The sequence below is a fragment of the Aulonocara stuartgranti genome, assembly GCF_965226115.1.
Source record: "Aulonocara stuartgranti genome assembly, chromosome: 4".
NCBI lineage: Eukaryota > Metazoa > Chordata > Actinopteri > Cichliformes > Cichlidae > Aulonocara > Aulonocara stuartgranti.
In genome coordinates, this window is record NC_138942.1 from 10,438,785 (window position 1) to 10,461,667 (window position 22,883).

The 22,883-nt window shown below is 39.6% G+C and overlaps 1 protein-coding gene across 1 annotated transcript in view; it reads left to right on the forward strand.

The window, feature by feature from the left end:
* The window catches only part of hs3st2 (heparan sulfate (glucosamine) 3-O-sulfotransferase 2), a 32,394-nt gene extending 14,458 nt beyond the window's left edge, over positions 1-17,936 (forward strand). Inside the window, exon 2 of the mRNA XM_082529456.1 lies at positions 17,169-17,936. Within this exon, the coding sequence (XP_082385582.1) occupies positions 17,169-17,787 (619 nt within the window). The 3' untranslated portion in view covers positions 17,788-17,936. The remainder of the gene's footprint in view (positions 1-17,168) is intronic.
* Positions 17,937-22,883: the final 4,947 nt, after the last annotated feature.

Consider the following 22,883-nt stretch of genomic DNA (forward strand, 5'->3'; position numbering starts at 1 on the left):
ATTAATGGTTTCTAAGCTAAATCCCAAACAGATTTGCCAACTCATTAAACTGATTTATTAGTCATACTCTGTTGCAACACCTTGATTGATTAAAAGATATAGGAAGAATGGTGTGCAGAAAACACTGGTTAGTTCCTTAGCTCTCACAGTCAAATGTGTTTTCTTGCTAATTATAAAAAATAAGGTCGAAAACAATAGTTGTTAATGGAATATAATAATGATCATTTAGATTAAATTTTTTTTAAAAAGGAGAAAAAGCCCCACTGGAATCATTGTTTTAATGGGTACATCTAAATAGTGAAGCAAAATGTTCACGCTCCATAAGCTCAACTGTGATACAAAAATCATTAATGAGCAGCCATTAATACCCCACAAACATGGCACATATCTCACATTAATAGGGCAACACTACAAAGCACAGAAATGTAGCAAAGATCTCACATTGAGTCTTCGATTTTAAGGAGGCAGTGTTGGTAGCTACGAAGAGGAAGAGAAGTGGTCTAGATGACATACCTGTGCATATATGGAGATGTCTAGGGATGGGGTCTAGGGGAGGATACCCGAGAAATGGAGAAGAAGTGTACTGGTACAAATTTTCAAGAAGACGAGTGATGTGCAGAACAGTGGTAACTGCAGAGGGATAAAGTTGATGAGCCATGTCAAGCTATGAGAAAGAGTTGAAGTTAGGTTAAGAAGAGAACTGATGATCAGTTCCTGTCAAGAAAGAGTACTACAGATGGTCAGATGGAGCATCATTTCTTTGCGGATCTAGACAAAGTGTAAGATAGGGTGCCAAGTAAGAACTGCCACAACATAAAAAGCCGCAACATAACTAAGGAGACGAACACAAACAAGGCCACCCTGAGGGGAATCAGTTTAAAAAAAAAAGGTTTATTGCAAACTTTAAACAGAAAACTGACAGGGCTGTGTTCAACACGCCACTGGGCAACCAATTAACACATAAGGCAAACACAGGTGAGAATAACAAATGACAAGTCTAAACAGGCTAAGCTCAACCATACACCGGGGTTAACCCACAAAGTTCACCACTTTGAATAGAGTTGAGCGAGCACAGTTCACAGAGGGAGGCAGGAAGGGCAAATTGCACACTCTCCAAAACAGATGCCCCGAGTGAAGGTTTTCCAGTGTTTTGTAGCGGCAGGTGAGCACGATCAGCCACTGATTGCTTCACGGAGTGCCACAGGATCCCCAGGCAGCCAATCGTCTATGTAGGTTGCCATAGTGCAATCTGCATGCACAGGGGCTGGCATGAGTCTCCAGCTAGCCAATCGTCAGAGAGTCCTGGCACTCTTGGCTTTGCTTGAAGGGAAAAGGCGGTCTCACTTTCTCCAAGGCCCAGGGCCGTAACAGGTACTGTATGAGGAAGTCAAGAACGACAGAAGTATGTCAAGTACTGTATAAGAATAACCAAACTGTGGTGAAGTGTGTGGTAGGAGTGACAGGTGGGCTCAAGGTGAGGATTGGATTACAACAGTGATAAGCTCTGAGCCTTTAATTTGGAATATTGATGAACAGGTTGACAGTTGAGGTCAGACAGAAGTTCTCAAACTATAATGTTCACAGATGATATTGTGATCTGTAGTGAGAGTAATAAGATACCAGGTAGAAGAGAACCCGGAGAGGTGGAGGCATGCTCTGGAGGGAAGAGGAATGAAAGTCTGTAGAAGCATGACAGAATATATGTGTGAATGCAATACGTGAGGGAGAGAGCTGTAACAGTGAATTTGTAATGAGTAGAGGCAGTGAAGGCAGATGAGTTTAAATACCTTGAGTCAACCATCCAAAGCAATGGACAGTGTACAAGAGAGGTGAAGAGGAGAATATAAGCAAGGTGGACTGGATGAAGACAAGTGTCAGGGTGATTTGTTACAGAAGAATAGCAGCAAGAGTGAAAGGGAAGGTTTACAAGTGATGTGTGGTTTGGAGATGGTGTCAGTGACAAAAGGACAAGAGGCAGAGTTGGAGCTGAGAGAGTTGAAGATGTTAAAGTTTTCACTGGGAGCACTGGGAGCACTGGGAGCGACGAGATTTGAATATAAATGAGTTTCAGAGGAATAGCTTGGGTTGAGTGTTTTGGAGACAGAGTTAGAGAGGCAAGAGTGAGATGGTTTTGAAATGTGCAGAGGAGGGGTAGTGGATATGTTGGACAAAGATCTCCACACTCAGTGGGATTGAAAGGATTGAAAATGAAGCTGCCAGCCAGGAACAACAGTTTGGTATGAGTTTTAAAGAAGAAAAAAAATCTTTAAGGTCAACTCTAGAATACAGAATAGTTCAACCAAACCAAACCGGTTCAAAAGTAACTGTATTTTACTGAAAACTGCATCCAAGACAGCAGCAATTGCAGCAATTTCCCAGGTTGTCATGCCCAACTGATTGTTGCGATTTTTGTGGCTGTAGTGCTCCTTCCACCCACTTCAAAGGGGTGTGCTTTTAGCCAGAAAAGAAGGTTGGCTTGTTAAGTACAATCCAAGTCAACTCCATTAGCAGAAGAGAAATATGGACTGAGTAGGTACAGCACAACTATTGCTATCTTAATTAAGTCGGAGATAAACTAAAGAAACTTCTGCATTGGCTTCATTTTTCTGAATTTCCCATCTGGTATGCTGACTACGGTATATATGAGTAATGCACAAGTTACAGATGCACTTTTATTTTCACTGAGAGAATGAACAGAGAACTTATGTTGAACTGGCAAAATGCAGTAGTGTTTTTTAAGTCCAAGCCACGGTAAAATGACAGTAATACATTCTGAGTTCATTGATTGTTCACAAGGAGATGATTCAAAGCTGACCTTTACTTGTTCTGATGGTCTGCATCCCTGATGAACCTGCATTGCTCTTTGGAAGTTTAAGTTGTTCAGCAAAGCGCATCTGGAGAAGATCAGTTCTTTCTTCGCCTCAGTCTTTCTGTGCTGGAAGTGACACAGCAATTTGCAGCTATACACTTTGTAGCCTATTAACAGTATAGCACACATGCAGGATCACACATAAAGGCCTGCTTCCTCATTAACAGTTTTAAATTAAATTCTGCTGAATTTTATCAGCGCTATCTAACCATTTGTTAACCTAGGCTTTCTGCTTCACAAGGGATGTTTTTCTTTACATGACTCATACTCTTCACAAAATGATCCCTAATGTCACCTGCTCCAATCAGAGAGGTTACATGATGATGATGATGATGATGATGATGATGATGATGATGATGATAAAATGGAGACAATATTGGAATTAATTTTTACTATCTGAATAGGTATTATTGGTGATAGTATTGGTTAAAGTACAAAACATACAACAATACAAAAAAGAAACATGACTTGGCAGAGGGAGGTACTAAGATGGAAGACTGAATGGCTTAAAGCTTGATATAGCTTGCTAGTGTGACTTTTCTGTCTCATATGTGTTCTTTATTTCCTAGCTAAATGACTAGGGTATCCTATACTATACACATAATATGGTCGAGAGGAGATTGTGTGTTCAGGGTTTCAGTTTAAAACTACATGTGGCTAGATGCGCCATGTTCTCATTAATTTTTTAATTTACAGTGTGTTTAAAGCGAAATATAGATTTAATATATAGTTAATTTGCTAAGCTGAACCATCAACATCAGGGATGAAGCCTACCTGTAAAGTTACACCTGCAAAAACTGTGTCACATTATTAGTGAGATTTGTACATATTTAGCCAACGATGCAGGGAATGTGTAAAGGTTTGTATACTTGATTCTAATCTTGTGATAAGTCTCACATTGCAGCTGCTAGAACACAAAACACACCAAGAACTCCTATTCCGTCAGTAGCATTCATTGTACTTTGATCTGTCAAAAAAAAGTGAAGCAGTTTCCATATCTTTATTATGCTATTGGACAAAGTCAGAGCTGAGCACACTCAATCACCTTTAATGTTTAAGAGTATCTAGTTTATAGTTTCAGAGCTTGAATGTGCAAGCATAACTTTAGAAAGAAACAGCAGCACAGAGAAAACAGTCAGGATTAAAATGGTTATCTAGTATTAACATGTTTTTGTTTTTCCTTTCTTTTAAATTGCACTGTGTTTTAAAGCCCAAGATTAAAGACTTCCTCCGGCATTAATTTCCTGTCAACACTTTTGCATTTTACTGTTATTTTTTATGTGTCCTCTAAAGAATTTTATTACCATTTTATCATCATGTGATAATATCTCTGATTGAAGTAGGTGGCACTCATAGAAACCAGAGTCATATAACGTCAGAGTCATATAATAATGTGGAAAACCCCCTATTCTGTGTGAGCATGCTCAGGGCCTGAAACAGAAAACACAGTTTAAGTGAGAAAGCTGATAACCACTGTTGTTATACCCATTATCTCTCACTGGGATCTTCGGTTTTCTCAAAGCAGCTAACAGAATGAAATCATCTTTAATATATACCCCTCAGGTGGCACACAGAAATAACAACAGATATTGTGACAAAGCCTCAGGAAAGGCAGGCCTGTTTACACGCAAGGGCAATCAGGGAAGTGGCGACAGCTGTGGCAAACTAAACACAGGTGTAGACAATCAAGACAATGACACAGGAAAAAACTAATGGAAGGAAGGAAGGAATACTGAGGAAACTAAACACAAATAACAAACTCCATGTAACAGTAACTGGGACTCAACTACAACAAGAACTAAAGGCTCACAATTGGGAAAAAAGCACATAGAATCACAGTGAAACTGAGCAAAGAAATATAATATTTTAATAACAATTTAACATATTTCTAAAATAACAAGAATGAAATTGAAAATACTAGATGAGAAAGAGGACCAACAGGAAATCGAAATGTTTATATTTATATATGTTTATATTAATCAGAAATTATGAATAATAATGAAACCAAAAACACTAAGAAAATTCAGAACTTACAATACTGGGACAAAATCCAAGTAGTGTTGAAAAATTGAACTTCCAATTAAAGACTTCAGAGAGGTTATGTTTGTAATCGTTTGGTGCCGAATTATGCAGTATTGATAGAAAGCAGTCTGGGATAACCTAATTCAAATTCAAATTCAAATTTTATTTGTCACGTACACAGTCATACACAGTACGATATGTAGTGAAATGCTTGGACAACTGCTCGTGACCTAAAGAAAACAAAAAAGGAAAAGGCTATGAATAAGATAGGAAATAAATATGAAAAATTAAAAAGGGTAAATTTAACTAGGAAGGAATAAAATATAAATTAAGGTTAAAAATGAAATAACTGTACAACACAAATTAGAATGAAGGGTAAATTTAACTGGGAGAATAAGATAAAATATATAAATTAAAGTTGAAAATAAAATAACTGTACAACAAAATACACAATATAGAACTATATAAAAATGTATGAAGAAATACAAATAAATATATACACAATAACAGCAACGTGATTTAAGTAATGAAGTGAAAACAATGTCCAGAATGTCCAGTGTGTGTAAGAACTGTATGTGTGGGTCAGTACTGTGTGGTGGTGTGATTGAGAGACCGTATCGCCTGCGGGAAGAAGCTCCTCCTCAGTCTCTCTGTGTTGGTCTTCAGGGAGCGGAATCGCTTTCCTGACCTCAACAGAGAGAACAGTCTGTTGTTGGGATGGCTGAGGTCCTTCACGATCTTCCTGGCCTTGGTCCAGCACCGCCTGCTGTAGATTGAGTGCAGGTCAGGGAGCTCGGAGCGGATGGTGCGCTCAGCTGACCGCACAACCCTCTGTAGAGCTCGTCTGTCCTGCATGGTGCTGTTCCCGAACCAGGTTAAGATGTTTCCCTTCAGGATGCTCTCTATGGTGCAGGAGTAAAAGTTCCTGAGCACCTTGGAGGGCAGTTGGAAGTCTCTCAAGCGTCTGAGGTGGTAGAGACACTGACGGGCCTTTTTCACCACGGTGTTGATGTGACAGGACCATGACAGGTCCTGCGTGATGTGAACTCCGAGGTATTTGAAGCTGTCCACTCTCTCCACTGGGCACTCGTTGATGACAGGGGTCTGGTAGTTCCTCTCCTGCTTAGTGCTGAAGTCCACTATCAGCTCCTTTGTCTTACTGACGTTTAGAAGGAGGTTGTTCCTCTGGCACCAGTTCTCCAGATTCCTAATCTCCTTCAGGTAGGCCGTCTCATTGTTATCAGAGATCAGGCCCACCACGACGGTGTCGTCAGCAAACTTGATGATGGTGGTGGAGCTGGTAGTGGCCACACAGTCATATGTGTACAAAGAGTACAGCAGGGGGCTCAGAACACACCCCTGGGGGGCTCCAGTGCCGAGAGTGGTGGAGGCTGAGACATGTCCGCCCATCCTTACTGCCTGTGGTCTGCCAGTTAGGAAGTTGGAGATCCACAGACACATAGATGAGCTGAGTCCCAGATGCTCCAGCTTGGTGGTGAGTGTGGAGGGAATTATGGTGTTAAATGCAGAGCTGTAGTCTATGAAGAGCATTTTAACATAATTCCCCCTTCTAGTGTCCAAGTGAGTGAGTGATGTGTGGAGGAGATGAGAGATGGCATCGTCTGTGGAACGATTTGGACGGTAAGCAAACTGTAGTGGGTCCAGTGTGTCTGGTAGTGAGGAAATGATGAAGTCTCTGACCAGGCGTTCAAAGCACTTCATCACTACTGAGGTGAGGGCTACAGGGCGATAGTCATTGAGAGAAGCAGGGTGGGGTTTCTTCGGGACAGGAACAATGATGGACTCTTTGAAGCATGTGGGGATCACCGACTGAGATAGAGAGATGTTGAATATCTCAGTGAACACAGGAGCTAGCTGGTATGCGCAGTCTCTTAGGATACGACCTGGGATGCCGTCTGGTCCTGCTGCTTTCCTGGTGTTCACTCTCTTGAAGGCTCTCCTTACTTCATGCTCGGAGATGACGAGCACGTTTCCGGTGCTGGCAGTATCTTCCTGTCTGCAGCCGTTAGCGCCGTTAACACTAGCATTGTTGGAGTCCTTAGCTGCAGCCTCGAAGCGAGCATAGAAAGTGTTCAGCTCGTCTGCCAGAGTCACGGCCGCGTTCGTCATACCAGTTGTTGGTGCTTTATAGTCCGTTATTGTCCTTAGTCCCCGCCACAGGCTCCTAGAGTCACTCTGTTGGAGTTGTGACTCTAGTTTCCTCCCGTAGCGCTGCTTCGCCTCTTTCACCGCCCTCCGCACGTTATATGACGCGGCTTTGTACGGGTCCATGTCCCCCGTCATGAGTCCCGTGTTGTAGGCAGGGGTGCGGGATCTCAGAGCGTCGCGGATGGTTTTATCCACCCACGGCTTCTGGTTGGGAAACGTTGTGATAGTCTTTGTCTCCACGGTATCATCCGCTAGTTTCCCGATGAATCCCACAACCGCTTCCGTAAACACGTTGACATCATCATCGGAGCTGTTTCTGAACATGCCCCAGTCTGCGTCATCGAGTGCGTCCTGTAACGCGGCCACCGATTGATCCGTCCAGCGCGCGACCTTCCTCTGAACCGGAACTTCCTGTTTCAGCCTTTGTTTGTATTTTGGGATGAGGAAGATGGCGGCGTGATCAGATTTGCCAAAAGGAGGGCGGGATTGTGCCTTGTAGCCGTCCTTGACCGTAGTGTAGCAGTGGTCCAGTGTCCTTTCACCTCTGGTGGGGCAGGAGATGTGTTGATAAAAGTTCGGCGCTGCGCGTTTGAGGTTGGCGCTATTAAAGTCCCCCGTCACAATAAGCGCAGCGTCCCGGTGTTGTGTCTGGTGCTGTGTGAGTGCCTCATGCAGCTCGCATAAGGCGGTGACCGTGTCCGCTTGTGGTGGAATATAAACGGCACTTATAATGACCGATGTAAATTCCCGAGGTAGATAAAAAGGACGACACATGATGGACAGTAGTTCCAGATTTGGTGTGCAGGAGCGTGTGAGAGGAACAACGTTCGCACTGTTGCACCAGTTGTTGTTCACCATTAAACACACGCCGCCTCCCCTTGACTTCCCCGAGTCCCGTGTCCTGTCCATGCGGTGAACCGAGAAGAACTCGGCCGGCTGGATGGCGTGGTCCGGCACCGCTGGGTTCAGCCATGTCTCGGTGAAGCAGAGGAGATTGCAGTCCCGAATGTCTCTCTGGAACTTTACCCTGGCCCTGAGGTCGTCAAGCTTGTTCTCCAGTGACTGGACGTTGGCGAGCAGGATGCTAGGCAGAGGTGTGCGGTGTGCACGAGCTCTCAGCCTGTTCCTGACGCCGGCTCGCTTCCCTCTAGGCCGCCGCCGCTTCCCTTTGTTCTCCCTCAAGATCTCACTCGGCCAGCTCGGATCCGGAGTTAAAAACTTCGAATTGTGAGTACATTGTAAACCAATAGAAACAAGAGTGTCACTGTCATACCTAATGTACCCAATGGTGGTGATTTTGCCGATTTAGAAACGCTGAAAACTAACTTAAAAAACAAAGACAAAGAAAAAGTGGTCGGAGCAGTCGTGACGGCAGCCGACCTCACCGGCGCCATCACCTAATTTAAATCTTTATGTTATCAGTGCATAGTATAGTCATAAGGTTGAGGGTAATAACATTTTTAATAGATACGTTAATAACTGTAACATAATAAACTTTAACAACAAAGCTGCATATTGCACAGGGCAGTGCTTACCTATACTGCACCACCGGCCTACTGCAGTTGACCAATAAATAAATATATATATATATATATATATATATATATATATATATAAAACAGATAATAACAAGCAAAATGCTGTACCCGGGTTTAATAGGGAATCCTTGGTACTTCAAATGAAGATGTTCATATTTGTAGGTTATTAATTTTGTAATGATATAGCAGCATCTGGGGGGAACTCAGCATGGAGTCCAAACCCCCTGCTTCCACATTGCCAACAGAGAAAATCATTGAGCAAACTAGCCAGCAAGCTTTTTCAGGTTCACTTTAATATTTAGACTATCTTTCAGCATACTACACTTCATTAATGAGAGGCAAGGACTGACGTGCTTTCTGCAGTTGACCCCAACAAAGCTGTAGATAAGAGATGCAAAAGGATGTTCATTTCTGTGTTTTCTTCCTTTTCTCATTAATATTCTACCACAGTGTAATGTTTTCAAAATTCATTTTTATATGACGCTCATACCGACATTGTAATTATTACCAGAATGGTCAGAGTAGTTATTCTAAGACTAACTCCAGCACAAATTCTAAATGTCACCACTTCAATCATTTAAGTCAGTGTTTTTAAAATTATAAGTGTGTTGGTAAGAAGTGAAAACGTGTCACTGTGACATTATTACATTAAATCAGCTGTTGAATGTTTTAATTAATTAAAAAAAAAAGTGCAATTGCAGATTCAAATGCAGTGCTGAAGCATCCAGAACAAATTAGCTTTCATCCATGTTCTCCAGGAGCCGGCCTCATTTACTGTATTGAGCAGATCTTCCACCCATGAGTTCATTTTCTTGAAGTGATTAAAATGTCAGAGCCAAGACTGTAATGCATCCTGACTTAAAGTTTGACCAAGAATTGTGAAGTAGATTGCAAATTACCCCCAAAGAATTTACTACTTATTCTGAGTGAGAAGGTGGTAATCAATCAAGGCACTTCACTCAAATGTCAGTTAATCAAGGTGTGTGTCTGGGTTTTTGTGCATGTGTTTGTGTTCGCAGGTCCAAAAAGCAAAGTGTTCAAATGGGAGTGTATTTTAATTCGAAGCATTTTGATTCAAACTTTCAGAAACAGTGACTGCCCCCCAAACAAGTCTAGGGGAATTAAAATCTATATATTTTGTTGTAACAAATAATTATTATCCACAGAGTTCGTGAGCAGCTTTTGCGTACCTGCTGCTGCAGGAACCCTCAGTTTTATCTTTTTATTTCAGATGCCGTCTGCAGTGCTGATAGTTTCTTGGTATGGTGAGGGGGGGGGGGAAACAAAAACGCTGAAAAGCACAATTTTTGATGATGGGTTCAGACACCTGCCTCAGGTATTGCATATTCTCCTTCGGGCTTGATTCCTGCTATCTCGGTAATGAAGAGACACACAAATGAGGCTGCTACTACTGTGTGTTTAAGTGAGCAAAGGTGTATGCTTTATTAAAATAAAATATTCAGTCTGTTTCAGCTAAAAATCAGCCATACCCGACCGAATTGTGTGATAACCAGACAAATAAACTTGGACATAAACCTTTGCTCCAGTGTTCACGATTAACATCTCTCTAAATATCTCACTAATATAAAAGTGTCCCTGTTAAATGGTTATGATTTTAATATATAAAAGAGGACCATCATTGTTTGATTATTGGATTTTACTTTTTGCTCCCTGGCTGAAGTTATAGCTAGTTAAACAATATGATGAAACATCAGGTAATTATTTAAAGAATCATAAAAAGAACGTGAGAGTCGGAGGATGCAAAGCCGAAGATAAATGTAAAAATAATTTATGTGTAAACAGATAATGAAGAAAAAACACAATTTGTTTCATAATTGGTAACAAATTGTGCTTCATTCAAGAAATTCCCTCAGAAAACAATAATTAACTCATATAAGATTTATTCATCCATTAATGACAATTACTGTAAACACCTGAATAGTTTTAGTAGGAATCACACTCACTGCTGGTGTAATGCTTTCCACTCAGGCCTGAGAAAAGTTGGTGGAGATATCCTGTACAGGCTGGGAAATCAGCCCTATTCAATTCTGAAATAGATTTCTAGATGTTCCCTGAAGATATATTTTAAATGGCCTCGTCTCATTTTCCTGGTTTTGGGCTCATAGAACATGTACACAAAAGCTGAGGTAGAAAGCATCCATGTCTGAGATTAACTAAACCAACTGAACACCTCCCAGCACACATTGATGGGAAAAATTTATAGAACTATTACCACTCAATCTAGATTTTATAAATCTTTCTGGACTAAATAGATTAAAACCTAAAATTCTAAACATGTATTCATTATTTCAAAGTTTTCCAATGATTGCATTTGCAGAAAATGCATTTTGTTCAAGTGTATGTAACGTAAAGAAATCATACATTGCTATTTTGTGCTCACTGGTCATTACTTTCTAATACTGGAAGGAAATAATCCATTACTTTAATTCTTTCATAATGTTGGATGTGATATCTGAAGAATCTATTAAACCTACACTGATTACACTTACACCTTCCTATCACTGTGAGTCAGACCACCTTCAGATGTGTTTTAGATGCATTTGATTTCAAATGTATGCTGCATGCATTAGCACCTTTCAAATGTTAATGTGATTTTAACATGCGGCTGACTGCATTGTTTTCTCTGTGGACATGTTTATTTAAAAAACTACGTGCATTTTCAAGTAAAAACCTTTTGTCTTGAACAAAAGACCAGAACAGGAGAAGCAGGTCACAAATGAAAAAAGCCAGTAGACCATGTGGTTTAATCTGGTTGGTGGATTACTCCTATTAGAAACAAAAAGCATAGCGGTGTACTACAAAGCAGGTTTAATGTAGTTGGGCGTTCTTGGCAAAAACCTCAAACTCCATTTAGAGGTAATGACAGTATAAAAAGTATTTAGCATGTTTCTCTCGTTACCTGGTCTTCCTGCTTCAGGTTCGCATAAAATGTGACATACCATTTCACTCTTTTGAGCATCACGAGAGGTTAAAGTGGAATCGAGCATCTAAGATTGGGTGTAACAGTGCATATATGAAAAAAATGACTTATAAGACACATGATAATTTGTTTTGTGAGCTCCAGTAGATTTTTCTTTGTGAGCACACTGTGATCAGCTGGCCTATGCTGTACTCCAGTACTCTGCGCTCTTTGTGGATTTAGTCAACCTGGTCTACAAGCTATAAGTAGATAAGTATAGCTCTATGGCTGATTTCCAACACTGTTAAAGTCTGAGAAATATGAAAAAATATCAGAAAACACTTAAACATCTGCAAAAATAGAATGACATAAGGCATATAAGGTGAAAACAGAGTTTGTATAATTCTAACAAGCTTAACAGTCAATATTTGCTCTGTCCAATTTTATTCTTCAACACAGCCTGAGCTCTCTTAGGCGAGCTTTCTTGTAATTTTTTACGTAGTCTCCAGGAATAGTTCTCCAGGCTTCTTCAAGCACATTCAAAGCTCTTTTTTGGATGTTGGGATCATCACCCTTCTGAAAAATTAAGCATTTGGCAGTCAGATGATATCCAGGAAGTACTGCATGGTGGATCAAAATCTGACAGGGTTTTTTTGTGTTTATAATTCTCTCAATTTCTACAAGAGTCGCAGCTCCACTGGATGAAATCCAGCCCCAAACCATGACAGAGCCTCTGATGTTTTACACATGGCTGGAGACACGCACTGCTCTCCTGACCTCCTCCGTACATATTAGTGACAGTGAGTCATAGATCAGTGTTAAGTTTAAAACTTTAAATGATATAGCACTTTTAAAAAAATCTTAATTTACACTCTCTCCTTGGCAGCAGATAGCTATGCTTTGGTTCTGTTGCCACAGTTTCTTTTTCCACCATGAACACATAACAATGAATGTGTTGAAGATGTAAGCAGACACGTAAAAAAGGCAAGGCTGTAGCACACACACTCACACACACATATATAACCCACACCTGTCTCTAAAACATTTAGAACATATCAGAGTTTTTGTTTTTTTGTTTTTTTCTGATAATTTTAAAACAGCAAGATTTTTAGACCATTGAGTTCTGACACCCTCCTGACTAATAAAGAAAATGGCAGATCAATGTGAAATTACTGTTATTGATTGAGTATTCTGAGTGATAAATAGCCTACAAAAATAACTGATCAATTTTCTGTGCTTTGAGCTGCCATTCCACTTGTGTAAAAGACACTAGTGCAGCACATAAGGACTAATTATTAAAATAAAATACTGCAACTTAGTTTTCATTTGGTAATATTACAAGTAGTGTTTTTAAGACAGTTTAAAAATTGTGTGTATAAATGTATTCCTTCAGAAGAAACTCAAAGCAAACTGTAAATAAAAGACAATGTGACATTTTCAGATGACTTCATGTGTTTGGCATCAGGGACAAAGGGAGCCAACTTTGTGACACTGAAAACTTTAAGTTCAACATAACATGATTTAATTGTGCTTTGTAGAATACCATCAGGATGGAAACAGGACAATTACTCCAAGCCACACTTGATCAGTTTCACAAAAAACAACTTCCTGGTCCAGCCTCACATACGATTCAACAGCAGATACGGGAGGTATGCTTTAGACTGTGATTGACATGTTGCTATGGTATTAAAGCACAGTGCGCCTCAGTTTCTCAGCCGTGCCTCATCGGGCTTCAGAACACCAAGATGTTTTTGATGATGATGATGATGATGATGGCTTCACAACTGGGCTTTATTAACACAGTAGCTTATAACATCCTTTCCTCCCTTAACTTAAAAATAGAAATGTATTTGAGATTTGTGGGGTTTTTTTGTTCTTTTTCTTTAAGGAGATCTTGTCAATACAATATCCATGTCTAGTCCTGCGCCTCACTGGGAATAAACAAGCTTAAAAGACAGGCTCACTACCAGTGGGAGTTAGGAATCCCTGTCAAATATCTTCTAAATTTGACATCCTTATCGTTTTCATAAATGTCACAGTCCCAGCCTCTTCTCCCTGCACTGCAAAGGTGTTAACATGTTCTCTACAGAAAAAGAGTTGTATATGCTTGCACAGTAAACACTATGTGCCCTTTCTCTGTATGTGTTAATGTTAAGCTTTGTGTAATATTAAATTGCAGTTTTTAACCAGTGCATATTGAATTTACTTTGCAACTACACAATCTTCATCTCTGAGGGTGGTAAAAACGTAAGGAATTGACAAATCAGATAACAAAAACACTTATTCGAGAAGACAACTGAAGATCTCTTTAGGTTCTGCACCGCCTTTTTTTATTTTTATTTATTTATTTTTCCAGTGTGTAGCAAAGCTGTTTGCTTGGAAGGTGCTGTTCTTATAAAAGATTAATAGTTCCCTGGTGGCCCCGAGGCACCCGAGCCAACAACTAAGGATTCATAAATAAAACTAAATGGATCAATAATTCCAAGACTGTAGAGGTAACCTATGGCTACCCCTACCTTGAAAGAAAAGGCTTTCAGAAAGGTTAGGTTTTAATCGAAGCCTTCCTCCGGTAATAATAAAGAAAGTTTGATATTTATCATCAGAACTGTGTAGTAATGTATCTGATATCCAGAAACCAATTCACATGCTGAGAATGTAGCTATGTAACATGGTTTAAAGTCACCCAGCACTGTGCTGGACTTGCAGATCAAAAGTATAATGTTTATTTTTGCCATGTCCAGAACCTAATTACTGAGGTTATATGGACACTAAATGTGGCTAATTACTAACCACAATACCATAGATAGTATTTTTTCCACAGATGCATATGATCCAGTCATGAAGCATATCAGTATGTTATGTGTGTGTTCTAAGTACTCATGCAAATGAATGTTGAAGACTAGCAAACAGAAAGCATTCTCCAAGGCTTCAAGGCTCATCTGACACGCCAACATCCGAAGTTAATGTCAGTGTTTTTTGAACATCTCTCACTACCTGTCGTTTGTTTTAATTAGCGCTACACAAGGGAGTTGGGGTTTGACACTTTACAATCTTTAAACTTTTTACTGATGTTTCAGCATTGTTTCAGTGTGAACTTTGTGTCAACCCCAACTTTAGATAAACTATGTGGATAAAAGAGTACTGGGCCAGAATCCCTAATCTTTGAATTCAGGTGTTTTCAGTCCTATTGCAGCAAGTGTACAAAAATCAAGCCAGTAACCATGCAGTCTGCCCTGTGGAGGAATAGATCATTCTAAAGAGCTCACTGAATTTGACCGTGATACTGGAATAGGATGCCATCATTGTGATCAGTGAGTCCATCAAATGTTCTCCATCCTAGCTGTTCCACAATCAGCTGTAAGTGGTATTATTGCAAACTGGGAGGTGTAAGGAAGCACAGTAACTCAGCAACAAAGTAAGAGACAGCATAAAGTTACATAGTACTCTGTTGGCCCAGCAACTGCAGAGTTTGAAACCTCCTCTTGCATTAACATCTGTGATTAAAAAAAAATGCATGCCAGGAACTTCACAGCATGGGTTTCTATAGACGAGCAGCTCCTGGAGGTTTAGGTGTCCCGGTGCAGTCTACTACAGCATACACTATATCTGGGTGTATGTTGTTTTGAGATTTCATGTACAGTACAGAGTCTAAGGAGCTGGAAAGAAAAGTGTCTGGACTTCTTTAAGCTTCTTGAAGAAGTTTCACCTCTCACCTGAGAAGCTTCTTCAGTTCTAAGAGCAATTGGTGCCGAGTCCCAGATTTTAAGCCCTATTGGGAGTGTCACTAAGAGGGTCTTGGACTCCCTGTTGTCCCTCTGCCTAATCACAGCCAAGGTGTAAAAACGGGTGTTGGTCACAATCAGCCAAGGTTTCAGGTGATTGTGAGACCTTGCCCCACCCTATCATGTGAATTACTGAGAACAAATGACCCAATGTGTGAGTGACTGTTAAGGTGTCTGGGAAGGGATCTCAAAGCTGGATTTTCACTAGCTGGGCCCACGTCCTCCGTTTAGGTTAGACAGCATTTTAGTAGATGAAGGTGAATGGCTTGGACGTGAATTGAGCAGCGGTTTGGGGAAGGCCTCGAAGGGGACTGCTGGTGGCTCCCGGGCCTAGCAGATCCCCATGTACTAAATAGAAGCGAAGAAGTTAAAGAATTGGCACATAAACGAGAATGAACAGCTTGTAGAACTGGGGGAACATATATAGATAAGAACCGGAAGAAACATGTTTGGAGGCGTGGTCCCACCCCTGAAATTCGATACTTTATCTCCACATAGATGGCAGACAGTTGGTGTCGTGAGCCACCCCCTCTGTTCAAGCAGGGTCGTTCACAGTGGACGTAGATGGCTTCTTTCATCTGGGACTCTCCACCAATTGCTCTTAGAACTGAAGAAGCTTCTCAGATGAGAGGTGAAATGTCTTCAAGAAACTTAGATAAGCCCAAACGCTTTTTTTCCCCAAGCTCCTTAGACTACGATGACCTGGATGACTGAGACCCTTCACAGACATTTACAGTACAGACATTTAAGCATTCTTTTTAACATGCCATCAACCCAGCATTTGTCCTAACCACCAAATATCAAACATATTGCAGACACAAAATATTAATGTTATGTTTTCAGGTACTCTGTAATCTGTAATAATAAACATAAAAGGCTATTTTAAAAGAACTGTCTCGGAGCTGTTCCTATCAAATTGGTGAGTTATTTTGCCAAAGCTACAGCAGTCACTTGAATATGTAGAGCAAAGACATAACTATAGAGAAGTATGGATGATCTCTGAATCGTGAACAGGGGATCCATTGTCTCAACAGCCAACACCAGATGGTTATTAATCAACTTTTATTGAACCAAAGTGCCAAAGCAGAATGACATATTACACTGCGAAGGGAAACTCTTGTGACAAATAGGATGGATAAAATCATTTGCCTGTGGATGTGCAAAGCCATTATCTTGGCAGCATGATGATGATAATTATGATGCATGTTTTGGTTGTACAAGCTGTCCTGTCAGCACCGAATGCCTAACAAATACATCCACACCGTGTTTATTTGGGTGTTTGTTTTAACAATGCAGTGCAAAAGACGGACAACTTTCTTTGTTAGCTCTTAAATATTTTGTATTTTTCTCTTGCTGTTATACAAAAGTCAGTAAGATTTGACATTGACATTTAATTAATGCTTTTTTTGTTTCTTCTTTCCTTATATTATTAATTAATATTTTCAATGCAAGACCAAAATAGACATATTTGTGAGTAATAACTTTATAACTATAATAAAAAGAATTAGAGACACACTAAGTTTAAATTTCAATTTGCCATTATGCATAATTTGTGCTTTTGATTTTGGTTGTTATTAATGACAATATGCTTAACTAAAGATTTTGGATCTTCCTCATTGTGGAATTGCTGCTTGCCTAAAAATATTTGAACACCCACTTTTTTTTTAGCTCTGTGATCCAACTGACAGCCTTTAAACTTCCACCTAAGATAGATGTGTGTGTGTGTGTGTGTGTGTGTGTGTGTGTGTGTGGGGAGGGGGGGGGTTCAGTCATAAAACATAAAAGCATGTGGAAATATTCCTGGACATGAAAATAACAACTCCTGGTGACTCATTCATGTGAATTTTATTTTTTGTCTTTCTTCCCAGGGGACTAATGCCACGTACACTAGACAGCCAGATCACATTAGAGAAGACTCCCAGCTACTTTGTTACCAGAGAGGCTCCCAGACGCATTTCCAGCATGTCCCATGAGACCAAGCTGATCGTTGTGGTGCGTAACCCAGTCACAAGAGCCATTTCTGACTACACACAGACGCTTTCCAAGAAGCCTGACATTCCCACGTTTGAAGAGCTGGCCTTTAAGAACAGAAGCTTAGGTCTTGTTGATACTTCCTGGAATGCCATTCGGATTGGGATGTATATTGTGCACCTGGAGAACTGGCTGCAATACTTTCGCTTGTCGCAAATGCACTTTGTGAGCGGTGAGCGACTGATAACAGATCCAGCAGGGGAAATGGGACGTGTCCAGGACTTTTTGGGACTGAAACGAATTATTACGGACAAACACTTCTACTTTAATCGAACCAAAGGTTTCCCCTGCCTGAAGAAACCAGAGAGCAGCAGCCAGCCACGATGCCTCGGTAAATCCAAGGGTAGGACTCATGTACAGATTGAGGAGGAGGTCATAGAACAGCTGCAGGAGTTTTATAGACCATTTAACATCAAATTCTATGAAACTGTAGGACAAGACTTCAAGTGGGATTGAATGTACCTTATTGAGAGAGTGTTGTTTATTAAAATGTCTGTACCACTGGAGAAATGTATCTTTAACAAAATATTTGAAAGAAAAGTTTATTGAGATATGTAGATTAAAGAAAAGATCTAAAAGAAATGATATAGAACTCTGACTTCAAAGCTTAAATATAGAAATGATTTCACAACATTCCCGATCATTCTGGGGACAAAAATTTCTTTAAGAAAACACTTAATATATACAAACACGGTTTTCTTGTCATACATGGCATTAGGAATTCATTAACATGCAAATAGTTCTCCATTAACTAATTCATTAAGAAGTAGCCAACACCTTCTTAATGAATTAGAAGGCTTAGTCATTTAGTCACACCAGACATAAAAAGATTGAATTGCTTGAATATTCATTAACAAGATTGCTTATTTATTCAGTATTTCTGCTGGAACTGAACCACTGTCTTTACTGTCAAAAAGCACTCAACATGATGTCGCAGCAAACCGCCAAACCGATAATAAAACCAGCCTGTCAGTTATTCTGCAATGCATTTTATTGCCTTACTGTTGACAAAAGCTTGCAAGGAAAATTAAGAATGTGTGAATAAAAAAAATAAAATGTGAATAAAAATCATCATCTTTATTAAAATGGCTTCTGTATTACTGATAAAGGTTAGAATTTGCTGAACTCATTCAGCTCTTGCTGTGTTTACATTTTTGTTGTGATCATCAAAATAAAAGACTGCATTCAAGGTTTTATCTTTTTTAAATTCTTGGTGTGAATAATCTTATAATAGAGATATAATAAAGACATTTTTCCCAGTTAGAAAGCACAAGATCACTTATACACAACCATCTTATCTATTGAGATAAAAAAAAAACTAAAAAAATTCTCCTCTCACCCCTGCGGGTGGTATTGCCTTCAACCTCGGGTCCTCTACCAGAGGCCTGGGAGCTTGATGGTCCTGCGCAGTATCTTAGCTGTTCCCAGGACTGCACTCTTCTGGACAGAGATCTCCGATGTTGTTCCTGGGATCTGCTGGAGCCACTCACCTAGCATGGAAGTCACCATACCAGGTACTCTGATTACCAGTGGGCCACTGATATCTTCACCCTCCACATCTTCTCGAGCTCTTCTCTGAGCCCTTGGTACTTCTTCAGCTTTTTGTGTTCCTTCTTCCAGATATTGCTGTCATTCAGTATCGCTGCATCTATCACTACAGCCGTCTTCGTCTGGTTGGTTAGCCACCACCATTTTGTTCGTCTGTATATGGAAGTCCCGCAGGATCTTAGATCGATCATTCTCAACCACCCTATGAGGCGTCTCCGGCACAGATGTTCCTGTACACTATGCCGGCCACTTAGTTATGCCGTTCCACTGGTGGGACTTCTGGATGTCAGCCTCTTCCTCTATCTGCCGGTGGTACATACCATGCAAGGGCCACATTAACCACATAAATTTCACTCTGAAGCCAATCAGAGTGGTCATTAATGATTTCCACTGATGACTCCAAAATTCTCAGGAAAAAAAGGAGAAAATGAATGAAAACAAAAGTCAATCTTCAAAAGTACTGATGAGCTTAAAGAGTCTGACTGTAGAGTCTGAGATAGCTCTTGGGTTTGTTTGTTTTTTTGCAGTTTCTCTAAGTACTGCACACTCTGGGCCTGGGCTGAATTTGGTGGGATGTCCACTCCTAGGGGCAAGATTAGGGCATTGTGTTATCACACAGCTGTATGTAATCAGAAAATATCTGAATCTAAAACTTTACAAATAAAAATTACACACACTTTTCATGACATCAGCTAAACTTAATAGAAACTACAAATGAAAATGCCTCACAGTGTCATTTTCAGTGATGTTTCACAGTAATGACACGGGATAGCTTCATCTTGAAAGTGTAGATCATATTAGAATATTCTATATTAGAATATAGAATATAGAATATATATATATATATATATACAAGGAAAACATCCTGGCTGAACCAATTTGCTGTACTAATTTTCAAACTAGTTCTTGCATATTTAGCATATGAAAAGCAATAAATTCTTCTATAGGTGTTTCACTTTCATTGTTTAATCTCCTGATACAGGGCTTTAAATTCAGGAGTTCTATCTAGTCACACTTAGACTAATGTGCAAATGTGACAATGTGACCTTCCATATTAAGGAAATTAGATATTCACTTGCATTCCGACTGTGCTCCACCAGTACATGTCCGTCGGCCAACGGCAGTATTTAAACTGTCATTTGTGATATTCCCCATTAATTTTTGATTAACCTGCCAATGCTGTCTTCAGCTGCCTGCTACTTAGTGAGCCATCAGCAGACACACCAGTTTAGCAACAAGCTCAACTTTATCTCTGCTCAGTTAATTATAACTTTTCCCCAAGAATGCTTAGAGCTTGATGACATGGCGCTGAGGAAAAGCTCCCACATCATTGCCACCATATGATACCCAATGAATACTCTCATGTGTTATCAGTCCTAAATATGACTTTTTTCCCCGTGTGACTTCTATTAAAAGATAATAAACTTTTTTGGAAATATTCATGCTTCCTTAACCAAATGCAACAAATTGCACTGGGCCACATAGCTTTTCCACATTTATATTTTTGTTGTTGTTGCTTCTTTTTTTTTTTTTTAAGACAACCTACGCCTTCAATGTCACAGATGTAGCTGCGGCGATCAAAGCACACAGTTCATTGATGTATATATTGTATTAACTCCTCATTATGAAGAAACAAAGGTTCACAAGCTGTCTGACTAACCTTTCTAACCTTCAAAGTAAATACCAAAGAAGCTCTTGTAAATGTCATGAACTTTGAAAGACTCCCAGGTAAAATACACCTCTGCTACTCATCAGAAATGTCTGGCCGTACACACTGAAATCCATTACCATGGAGTCCATTTATTTTCCTTTTTATTAAATAAAAATAAATAACGAAGCAGAATTCAAATATGTCTTTTACAGTCACCTCTTGTGGACTCTAAAGCTGCAGAGTGCTTTTGAAACTGCCATTATAAAAGTCTATTGAGCTTGTATTTCAACCTCGAAACTTCTCACACACTTCACAATCATCTGTGCGTGTGTGCCACTGTATTTTAGGTAAGACATCTAAAGAAAAACAGCTATTTATATTCTCTAGCTCATATACCCTGTCTAAAAATAAATAAATAAATAACAATAAAATGATTAAAAAATGTTAGAATATTTGTAGACTTGTTCTCTCTAGTGTGCCTTGTTTTATATTCAATTTCTTGACATTTCCACATGCAGTGGAAACTGATCTCCACCTTGTTTCTTGGTGGAATGTATAATTTCTCCCAAAAAGTCTTTTTTTTCATTTGGGGTATAGTGTGACAGTATTTATATGGATACATCTCCTTGTCCCCTTTAATGAGCCAAAGCCATGGAGGATAATGAGGATGTCCCTTTTCTCGATGGACAATGAGAAGAGCAGACTTTCTTTTAGATGATTTGAAACTTGGCAGCCAGAAACCCCTCTAGATGAAATCTCATTAAATACTAAAATGGCATACGCGGTAACCTCTACCTGCATCGATGCGCTGTTTGAATATGTCATCATTCCCCAAGGTATTTCCTAGAATATGTTCTATCACTGTGCATCTTCAAGTACTTCAAGCTTTTCCTCTAAATTAAAGGATGTACAAAACTGATTTATTTCCACTGCAGATGCATGTTAGGATTTTCTGAGGACGTTTCAAATGTCTCTGCAATTTCACCATGGTTGATGCGACTGACAAATTTTTGTGCCGCACTAATGAAATTCTTCCCATTAAGAGCACTACACATTCTTGGGAGAAAGAGGAGTAACATAGCCACACACGCACAACTGCTATATGTACATGCACACACCACTAACCAATGTAAAAACCTTTCCCCTCACCTCATTTCCTCTGGTCTGTTGAACATGTGCTGCTTGCCTTACCTTCAGAAAGGTCAAGTGCAGAACTGGTCTCCAGGCACACACTCAACTAATTAAGCAGTAGTGGTGGAAGATGCGTACCAGCTCCTAGGAGACCGCTGCAGTCGGTAGCCACCCTCGAGGCTACCGAATATATTGTTTCGAATGCAAGCACAGAAGGGATTTGCATTACACTGCTCTTGTGAAATATGAAAGACCACTACTATTATATATCAGGACAGAAATCAACTTTATGGTAACATTGAGAAAAAACCCAAAAACCAATGTCTGAATCACTCAGCTATTCCCATTTTTTAATGCAAATCATTAAAACATTACTTATTATTAAATACCATAAAACAAATGCAAGTATATATATATATATATTATCTTAATTGTGATAGTATGAGAATGTAAATGCAAAATGCTTATTTGATTAAAAGATTTGGTCATTTATTTTTATCCATCAATGGCTTTATCATTGAAAGGAAATGTTCCTTAAAAAGAAAGAGAAAAAAACAAACAACCAAAAAGAAACTACCTCTACTGCATTCCAGCCAACAGCATTGCAGAAGTGTTCTTCTGGATGATATTTTTACTGGAAAAATAAGACAAAAATGCATATAGGTACTAGTTCAGTGCTGAATTTACATTCACCAGCTACTTTATCAGGAATGCCTGTGCTTCCAGGTAATAATCACACACATTTACAGTTTGCTAGGTTATTAGTATGTTATTAAATAGAAACAGGCAGGTCTGCATTTTGCTGGTCTGTTTCCTGCTTATTACACAGAAACTACCACAGTTAATTGAGTGGCAATAACTTCGAAATTACCACATTATTACAATATTGTTTCGGCCTTGTTACCCTACTATTACCACTTTATTACCGAGCTGTATTTCCACATTATAACCCCCAGTTCTTGGGCCCTCATTATCCAATTACATAAAATCAACTGTAACCACTGTTACCATGATATTACTTGGTTACTACTTTGATAAATGCATGGTAACAATTTAGAATATACCACATTATCAAATTGTGTTTCTTCCTTGTTAATCTACTATTACCACTTTATTACTGTGCTGTGATAGAAAGTGCTACCCAAATATCTAATAAGCCAATCACATGGCAGCAACTCAATACATCTAGAAATGCACATTTTTGAACCTTGAAGGAGATGGG